The sequence below is a fragment of the Gavialis gangeticus genome, unplaced genomic scaffold, assembly GCF_001723915.1.
Source record: "Gavialis gangeticus isolate Ggan-Ray unplaced genomic scaffold, GavGan_comp1, whole genome shotgun sequence".
Taxonomy (NCBI): domain Eukaryota; kingdom Metazoa; phylum Chordata; order Crocodylia; family Gavialidae; genus Gavialis; species Gavialis gangeticus.
The window spans coordinates 22,458,971-22,468,001 of NW_017729000.1; the positions used below are offsets into that span (position 1 = coordinate 22,458,971).

At 44.5% G+C, this 9,031-nt stretch overlaps 1 protein-coding gene across 1 annotated transcript; it reads right to left on the reverse strand.

The window, feature by feature from the left end:
- Window positions 1–540: 540 nt before the first annotated feature.
- BNIP1 (BCL2 interacting protein 1) lies at window positions 541–8,674 on the reverse strand. Its single transcript, XM_019506405.1, has 6 exons — window positions 8,564–8,674; window positions 8,404–8,496; window positions 6,653–6,744; window positions 5,944–6,045; window positions 5,072–5,190; window positions 541–2,967 (listed from the first exon to the last, which is right to left on the reverse strand). The coding sequence occupies exons 1-6, from the start codon at window positions 8,645–8,647 to the stop codon at window positions 2,771–2,773; spliced, it is 687 nt and encodes a 228-aa protein (XP_019361950.1). The 5' UTR covers window positions 8,648–8,674; the 3' UTR covers window positions 541–2,770.
- Between the last annotated feature and the right edge of the window lie 357 nt (window positions 8,675–9,031).

The window sequence follows — 9,031 nt, forward strand, 5'->3', positions numbered from 1 at the left end:
TACTCTCAATGGCAAGGGTGAAGTAAAGATAAACCTGCTGAAACTTCCTGCAGGGTCAACTGCACTCCATTATTACAGCACAGATCTCCTGTCTGCTCAGCATTCCAGTATCTCATAGATTAGCTGAGAACTATTTTTATCCAGGCCTGGTTTTAGAGAGGAAACATTGAATCAGCTGCACTGTTTGACCACCTGCAGGCACTGTGCTTCCAAAAGCCAAGATCATTTCCCCCAAGGCAAGCTGAATCAATAAAACAAAACTGCTACACAGCCAGCTTCGAAACATAATAGTCTGGGAGGGAGATTTTTGTTGATTACTCTAAATATGTATAGAATGATATTCCACTGATAATTCCACACAGAGCTGTTCAGAATATCATTTTATATTTAACAGGACTTTTCAGACTACTCATTTAATTATGGTGTAGTATACACATTTTATGTTTCTACATACTAAACAGAATAGCTCGTGTTCCTTTGCTGCCCATGCAAACTCAATCTGCAACAAGCAGCCATCTCATAAAACAAATACAGGCAGCCTAATAGGACTTCTAAATATTTATTAGAAAGCCAAATGATGAAGGTATAAAATAAATGCATATAATTATGGCCAGACAGAGGCATTTCCAGCTTTATTCAGCAGCAGAACTTTTATGCTATACAGTTTATCCCAAACTTGGGACTCTCCCACAATGCAGAAATATACAATTAGGAAGCTTCAAGTCAAACAGCACAGTGAGGGCCAGTAGGAAGAACCCTGTGATAGATGAGCACTTATGAATTCCTAGATTAGCTACAGCAAGGATCTGTTGGAGAAGCCTCTGAAACTGGTTACATGTTCACACTCCACTGCCCTCTACTGGATGTACCAAGTATGACAACAGGCCTGAGAAGTTTCCTTCCCACCACAGGAAGAAATAGCCCTGCTTCTTCAACTCTCCATACAAAGCCTTGTAGCGTGCGAGTAGTCACCCACTCACCCCTGCAGCTATGGTATGCGTAGTCCTGGATTATTACAAGATAGTATGGTCCAAACTCACACCTTTGACTAAAGCTGACAAAAAAAAGAGAAGTGATGCCAGCTGGTCAGATCTCGTAAGGGAACTCTGCAGACAAGAAGTTCTTTCCGCAGGAAATGCCGTTACCCTCATAAGGTCTTCCACGTGGAACCTAACCTTCAAAGGGCCCTCATCCTGGATTTAGTCCCAAACTTGATTTCCATTAAAATATTGTACTGGAATGGGAAGCACAACCTGCATTCTATTCAGGGTTGCCTTTTTTATCTCGACGTGTAAACTGCTAAACCTATCACCAAAGCAAGCTCTCCTGATGGCAGCAAAGCAGCAGTTAAACACTTCCAAAATGTGGCAGATATCAGTTGCCGACGCTGTGCATCCTTCTCTTGCTACTGCACAATGCCAAATGTATTGCTATCAATGCATGCACTATTAAGCAAATGGACACGCTCATTTCTGCTAATCAAGAGAGGCAAACTCTGGAAATAAGAATCACTTTCAAGTGTACAAGCTGGCCCATAGCAGGTGCTACTATGAAGTGGACATTTATAAAGAAGGGAAACTAAGAAACTAAAGATTTTTTGACGTGCCTTGCCTTTGTGATTTTCATAAAGCTATGCCTATAAATAAGAGACACATTGGATGCATTTGTGCTTTCGATCAATGAAGAATTTAAAAAAAACAAAACCAAACCTGAGATGATGTCAACCTAAGTTCTGCTCCAGGTGGCCTTTAGGGTTCATGATAAAAGATGCATTGTTTTTGCTTTGATTTTTCTCTTTTGGTAGCCTCTACTGAAATCTTGTTTTATGACTTTATAGTGTGCCTTAGGATTCCTAATACAATCCCTGTATTGCTTACAGTAACGGCATGCAGTTATCCAGCAGTGGAAAAACATGATCATCCTTAAGCTGTGCTCAGAGCAACGGGATTTTTTACTCTGATATTAACTGGAGACCTCCAAGCAGACACCTGAAATAGAGTCATGGAGCACATCTGAACTATGTTCTCAAAGAGAACTTTGGCCTGAAGGCATTACAACATGTACCCTGCATTACAAGACAATATGCAAGTTAGAGCTCACCGCAGGAAATGGCAGCATGAGTTTCTGTCATCTCATTCCACTCCAGAAGGAGCCACTTTTATAAGACAATGAGATTCACCATTAAAATGGGTGTAAGATCTCATGTGTATAATACAGTCTCCTTTAATCCACAAGAATTTCCTTCTTTAAAATAAGACTTGATTTATGTGGACAAAATAATTAGTTTAATATAGGAATGTATCTTAGCTTGGGGTTTTTATTTCCTTTGAATTTGTTCTGTCTCTCTCTCTCACCCTTCTGCAGCTTAATTCTTGGCACCTTTCATGCCACTGGCAAGGCTACAGATGGTCCAATCCCTAAGGTAAAAGCAGATTTCACACTGAGAGGAGAGAGGGTGAGGATTAAGACTGATTCCTTCCCATAAAAGTTCACCAAGTGCCTCTTGGGCTCCCAAATTAAGCAGGCAGAAGGATGTTTCTTCTCTCCACACCTCACTCTTACTGCTCCTCCCCAAGCTCATTTGAAAGCAAAATCCTGCGTCTTCCTGGTCAGGTCACATATTCCATTTATACAATATCTAGTCCTGTCTGTTCCAACCCTCTTTCAACCAGATTAGTGCCAGGTGCCCATTACAATGAACCAACGAACCTCCTCATTACCCTCTCTCCTGATCTTTCATGCTACATGGTGGTTCTTAAGTTTTGGCACTTTACAAAAATGGAAAGAGTCTCTTTTTCAGGATGTACAGCACTGTGGCCAGAAATAAGGCAAGGGCGAGGAAAATGAGCAGCTTGTCCGTCAGTTCCCTTCGGTTGTACTTAGTAATGAGCTTTCTCCCCAGCTGTATTGTCCCAGACATTGACTTAAACTCTTCATTAGCATCCAGAATGGTTCGTGAAGAATTGGCTGAAATGAGAAGGTATAAAGTTTTAGGTGACTGTGCTTCAAAACAATGGACAAAGGAAACATGCCTGCAGTATCTGGCCCTGCTGGGTCAGTCAGACTGATGAGTAACAGCAGTGCGGATCATGTTCCTATGAGCAGCTTTCACCACACTGGAGTCCTGATGTATTTCAGAAAAGACTTTGAAGCAAAATAAACAGAGAGATACATGGAGTAGAGATCCGATAACAGGACAAGGGACTTGTTGTTTTAGGTTACTGAATTAAATTTAGTTTGGGTCAGTTATGAATAGAGGTTGTTGCCACATAAGACCCCTTTGGAGGCCAATGTGAAATGAGTTGGGTGGTTTTAGGCCCAAAGATAGACACCACCATCCCAACAGACACTGATACTACCTGTTTCAATGTATGCCTGCATCTAGCCACAGCCATGAAAATTAAGTAACTATCTTGCATGAGAAGTGTTCCTTTGGGGCCAGGTAACAAATCAGTAGAAGTCAGGTGGAATGACACTGAGTCATGAAGCAGTCAAGAGTCCAAATGTTTCCTTAACTATTCACTTCCAAACATTTTAACATTTGATTGTTTTCTAGACACAAACAATTAATTTACCATATTTTGGGGGGAGGAAAGATGGCTGATATTGAATAAAGTTTTTTTGGGGAATATGCCCCAAACATACTTGGACTATTAGAGTTTTTCAATTTCCTGGTTTTGCAAATCAGTAACCCTTCCTTCAAATTACTGATTGAAAGCAGAAGCCTGATGCTCTATTTTCTTGCTTTATAAAATCCACATCCTGTAACTGAGAAAATGCAGCAGGTCAATTTGGACAGAGCTGAATGATTAAAGAAAGGTCAAACTTCAAACACTGTTTGCCAACAGGAACAAGTAAATATGATAAATACAACCGCCATGCATCAATGTTACTGCAAACCCTGATGCTCCATTCTAACAGATAGGTCTTTGACCTAAAAAGAAAAAAAGATGATAACTGATGATGTTTCCCATGATTGGTGATGAGCCATAGCTTCCTTGCTGCACAATCACATATCCACTGCATCTCCATTACATTGAGAGAATTAGAATTTGAACTGCAGACTCAAAATCCACAGCTGTGTCCTCAAAGCAGATGACCTCTGATAGCTCTTCCTCCCATGACAAACTGTAAACGCCGTTCACCCGGAAACCGAGTAGCAGAGTGACTGCCAAACTGTCTCTCTTAATGGGAAAAGAAACATGCTGCTTCTGCGGGAAAAAAACTGTGCGCAGCCGTCATCCACAAATGGGGGTAGAAAGCTGTATTATTTATTCTGTCCTGTTCTCTCCCTCTCCTGCCCCTAGCCAAGTTGGCACACAGCCGACTTCTAAATGGTTCATGAATCACCAGTCCTGACAGCCCATTTCATTTGCAGTCTTAGAATCAAAAGTAAAAAAAAACAGGCTAAATCCAAGCTTCCTAGTCCCAGATGCATCACTGACACAGCCTTGGGTACATATCATTTGAACTCTCTGCGTCTTAGTCAGCTCAGCTGGCAGACTGGGTAAAACAGCATCCTTATTAAGATTACCTCTGTTTGTGTATATGCACATCTAACTATACTCAAGACACACACCAGATTTTGTTTTCTTTGCTATTAAGCCAAGGATGCTAATAATATAGTGTAAACAATGGCAAACAATCTCCCCTCACCAGGCACACACCAAACTGGCTGCTTTTCCTACCAAGTCTGCTGTAGAGTTCCAAGGATCTCATCACCTGTTAAAGACTTCTCCATGGACTGAAAAGGGCCCTCCCTCTTCTTTCTTTTTCTGAACTATAAAATCATTCAAGAACGTATCACCAGTCTGGAACACAACTCCAAGCAACAGGCAGTTGTTATTCCCTGCTTTATGTATAACTCCTCATGCTGGTGAAAGGTAATGATTTACAGCTCTGGAAACTGAAGTCCTCTACTCATCTACAGAGCAAGGTCTCCATAAGCACAGCAAATTTCTACTATGTGCACACACTGCCAACTTGCATCTCTCTAGAAAAGATGTCCCCAAAGCCCCCACTGAGGAAAACCCAGCAAAATAACAACCAACCAACCAGACTGGATATGTACCTAGTGTATGCATGGTTTCCTCGCTCTGCTGGACCTGCTGAGACATCATCCTGCTAATGCCCATCAGACTCTCTGTGATGTTACTTGCACCCTCCGCAAGACTTTCCTTTGTGGTTTTTCTGGAGGAAGACGGAAAAAATAAAATAGATGGGGAGATAAAATGACATGTCTAATGTATCAGGCTTCAGGCTGCAACAAGCACCTTAGGGCTAGAATATAGCACCAACCATTACTGGCAGATGTACAAAGGACATGAACAGAATCTCTTAATGAAAGATATTAGATTACCCATGCTAAACCTTAAAGTCACCCAATTTTAAAGCTGTAGCATTTTACAACATTTGCCAGGCAGCAGCCAAGAGATGGGACCAAGTGACATTAATTGTTCACCCACACCCATATCATCTCATGATACAGCGTGGAGACACTGACATAAGTCACCACTTTATAACACTGTATATCTAGTTTGATGCTGCTCATTCACTAAGCCAAATGTTTAATTCACAATTTACATAAATTCTGTAGCCAGTTCTTGGTGTAAAATTCCTATCAGAAGCTTGTCTGTAACATGTAACTGTCTATGGTAGATTTGATCTGAACGAACATAAAAATAATACCTTAACCTCAGAAGTAGTCTACCCACTCTCATCCACGCAAGGTGGAAAAACATACAGTTTAAGTGAGAATTATGAACCAACCACAGCTTAACCTACACAAAAAATGGTAAATAAGACATTAACAGAAGGCCCACCTTCCAAATGGAACCAAGCAGTTTACAATGTACTAAAAAGAAAATACAACATATTTAAAACGTATAGAATACAGATGCTGTTACTCACATTCTCAAACTACTAAAAGGAATGATTTAGTACCTTTGTCTTAAGGGGTCTCCTCCTTGCAACAGCTGATCTTTCTCAGAGTTGTCAATAGCAATTTTGCAGGCTAGATTTGCTTTCCTCCAAGCTGCCTGATTGCTGGAATCACAATACAGTTTGAAAGTGATGGTGACAGTTTGCAAAATGACAATGATTTTCAAGGGACAGTCAAGTAGCTACAAAGCAGCAGGAAGGACTGGACACAGATACTGCACCCCAACCTCACACTGCATGATTATCAGGGACAATTAACCGATATGTACGGTTTACAATATGAACTGCATCTGCCTCTTGCTAAGAAGAACAATATCCCATTCTATTGGTCATTTAATCTCCTTAGCATCTTTCTACAGAGGAAGACAAGAGAGAGCATCATGCCATGCACTGAAACCACCAAACCAAGGATAGAAGTCCTCATAATCCGTCCTGGTTTAGACTTTAGACTGTCATTAGAAATAAGTATTCAAAAGTAATTCTGCTTGAGGAAAATATATTTCTTTTCCTCAAGTGGACAACTGGAAGGTTGGGTCATAGGACTGGGAGTCAGAATCTCGGTGTCATTTTCTTGATTCTGTCATTGATTCTGCTATTACCTAGGGCAAATCACTCTGCTTCAAAGACCTCATCTGTAAGATCCAGATATGCACTGGTATAGACTGCATGACTGCTTGAAGAGTGTGTAAATAGCATCCATGACTTCACCTACCTGAGCATTTGTTTTTTATGATTCTCAACTTCCTGGAGTAAAGCTTGTTTCTCTGATTCTTTATCTTGTTCCCTGGCCATTTGTTCAAGCTCCTTGGACATAAAAGCAAATATATTAAAATCTGAGCATAAGCCATTGTGTTACATACAATCAATGCTTTTTCTCACCTAGAGAACATAGATATGTAAATAAATTAAAAACTCATGTAATAACAAGGTTAACTACCTCTCTGACAACTAGTGATAACCTTACATTTGGATCTAGGTTATCCTACAACACTGGTTCTCAACCTTCTCAGACACAAAGTCCCCCACTCAGTAGACTCAATACATCCCTCAGAAAATGCTAGCTCTTTTTTTCTCCTTGTTTCTTGAGTATGGGAAAATGACAATATAGAAAAATTATTCTGTTGCAAAGAACTCAGGAAGACCACAGCAGGTCAGAATGCTTTTGACATTCTGGGTTCCTATTTTACATCTCTAGATTTATTTTGTGAACTGTACGTAAGTGCCTGCCCACCTAACAGCACCAGTATTGTGTAGCTCTGCACAGCACCCTTCACAGGCTCTTGTTGCTGAGAGTCACTCCACTGCCTCCAAACAAGTGATTGTGCAAAGTCACCAAGTAGCAGGACAACAATCAATTCCTTCTCGCCTAAACTGGAAGACACAGTATGGAACCAGACAAAGCCATCTGCCTGGTCCTTCCACTGCTTGTAAATTAGACCAGGGTCAGCAACCTTTTCAGGCTGCAGGGTGGACTGACCCAGTTTGGGTCAGGGGCTGCCTGGTGCATGGTGAGGTGGATACTAGGACCCAGCTGCCACCGTTCTTTTTCCTAGTGGCTGCATGGGGAAAGCATTCACAGCATGCTGTGCCTGTGGAAATTCAGGCTATGGATAAAGATAGTCTCCCCAAGCCACCGCAGATGTGGGGAAACAGTGATGCTGGCAGTTGAGTCCCTGTGCCTCCTCCCCCTGAGCTGAACTGGGTCAGCAGCACGAACAGGAACAGCAGCAGCAGCAGCAGTCCCTTCAATGGAGAATGACCTCTACTACGGCTCAATGATCGGTCTTGAGGTGACTTGAGTCCAATCCTTGAGCCACACATCCACCTGCAGAAGTTGCAAGTCTTCCCACGGGGGAGTAGCTGCAAGTTGAGACTCCTCTCCTCCTTTCTCAGCTCTCTTCTCTGCTCCCAGGGTGAGGGGCTTTCCCTTGACATGGGCTGCTGCTCAGTGGACTGCAGTGCCAATGGCGTCAGCCTCCGTTACCTCGCGATCTGGCTTCAACATGCCCTCATCGTGCAGCCACAAGGAAGTCGGGAGCAGGGTCCTCGCTCTGACAGTCCGGAGTCAGGCACCCGCACCGGGGGCGATTGGGTGCACTTGCACCATCCCTCGAATGCCTGCTCCACCCCAAATCTAAAACCTGGCCGTGGCGCCAAGGCAGACGATTGACTTCCTGGCTTGTTATCATCTCCCTGCTCCCACATGGGTTAACCACCCTCTCTGCTTTTTAAAGACTCTTTATCTTCACTCATCGGGCTGTGCTTTGTCCTGCCCCTGGTCACCAGGCCCCTATTTCACGGGTGGTTTTGAACTCCCTCCGATGAAGGGACTCATCTCTGCTTCCACCTGGACGGGGCGAGGCGGCCGCAGGGGCCCCCGAGGGGCGAGGCCTCTCGCTACTTTGAACGGAGAGGAAACGTGTGGTTGTATTAGCTGCGAGGAAGTCCCGGCCCCGGCCTCACCTGGAGGCGGCGCCGCAGGAGCTGGAACTTGTCCTTGACGCGGCCGTTGAGCTCGGCCAGCAGCGGCAGGGGCCCGGCGCAGTCGCGGATGTCCTGCAAGACAGCACAGAGTCGGCCCGGCCCGGCCCCGCGCAGCACCCCCGCCCGGCCCCGGCGCTACCTGCACGGCCGCCTTGATCTCCAGGTCGAAGCGGACAATCTCCTGGTGACAGACCCGCACAGGCACGTCCGCCGCTGCCGCCATGTTGGCTCACTACGGAAGCCGGGAAGGGCCACGCGAGACACGTCCGCGCCGCACCTCGCCTCGCGCGCCCCCTGGAGGCCGGAGCCTCCTGCTGCCTGTGCCCCTCCGCAGGGCAGGAAACCACCCACGTGGGAGCAGCCGGAGGCTGCGGGGCGGGTGCATTGCACCGTGCTGCGCTGCGAGACAGAAGGCCGGGGCTGGGACGATGGGAGAGGACTGGGCTCTTAGGGCTGCAGCCCCAGGCCTGATAGCTTTTTTTAAGACATTTTTCATGTTCCATGCGAGATCAGCCAAACAAGTCCAAATCCATGAGTCAGTCCAGAACCGTAAGTGGCCCTACAACCAGCAAACATCCTCCACCCCACCAAGATGTTTCCAAAGGCA

Excerpts from the sequence above, each read along its gene's own strand:
- BNIP1 (XM_019506405.1), bottom strand. The coding sequence starts at position 8,647 with ATGGCGGCAGCGGCGGACGTGCCTGTGCGGGTCTGTCACCAGGAGATT. Across the intron at positions 6,745-8,403 it reads TCCTGCGGCGCCGCCTCCAG|GAGCTTGAACAAATGGCCAG; the intron begins GTGAGGCCGGGG and ends TTTATGTCCAAG. Across the intron at positions 5,191-5,943 it reads GGAGACCCCTTAAGACAAAG|AAAAACCACAAAGGAAAGTC; the intron begins GTACTAAATCAT and ends GTCTTCCTCCAG.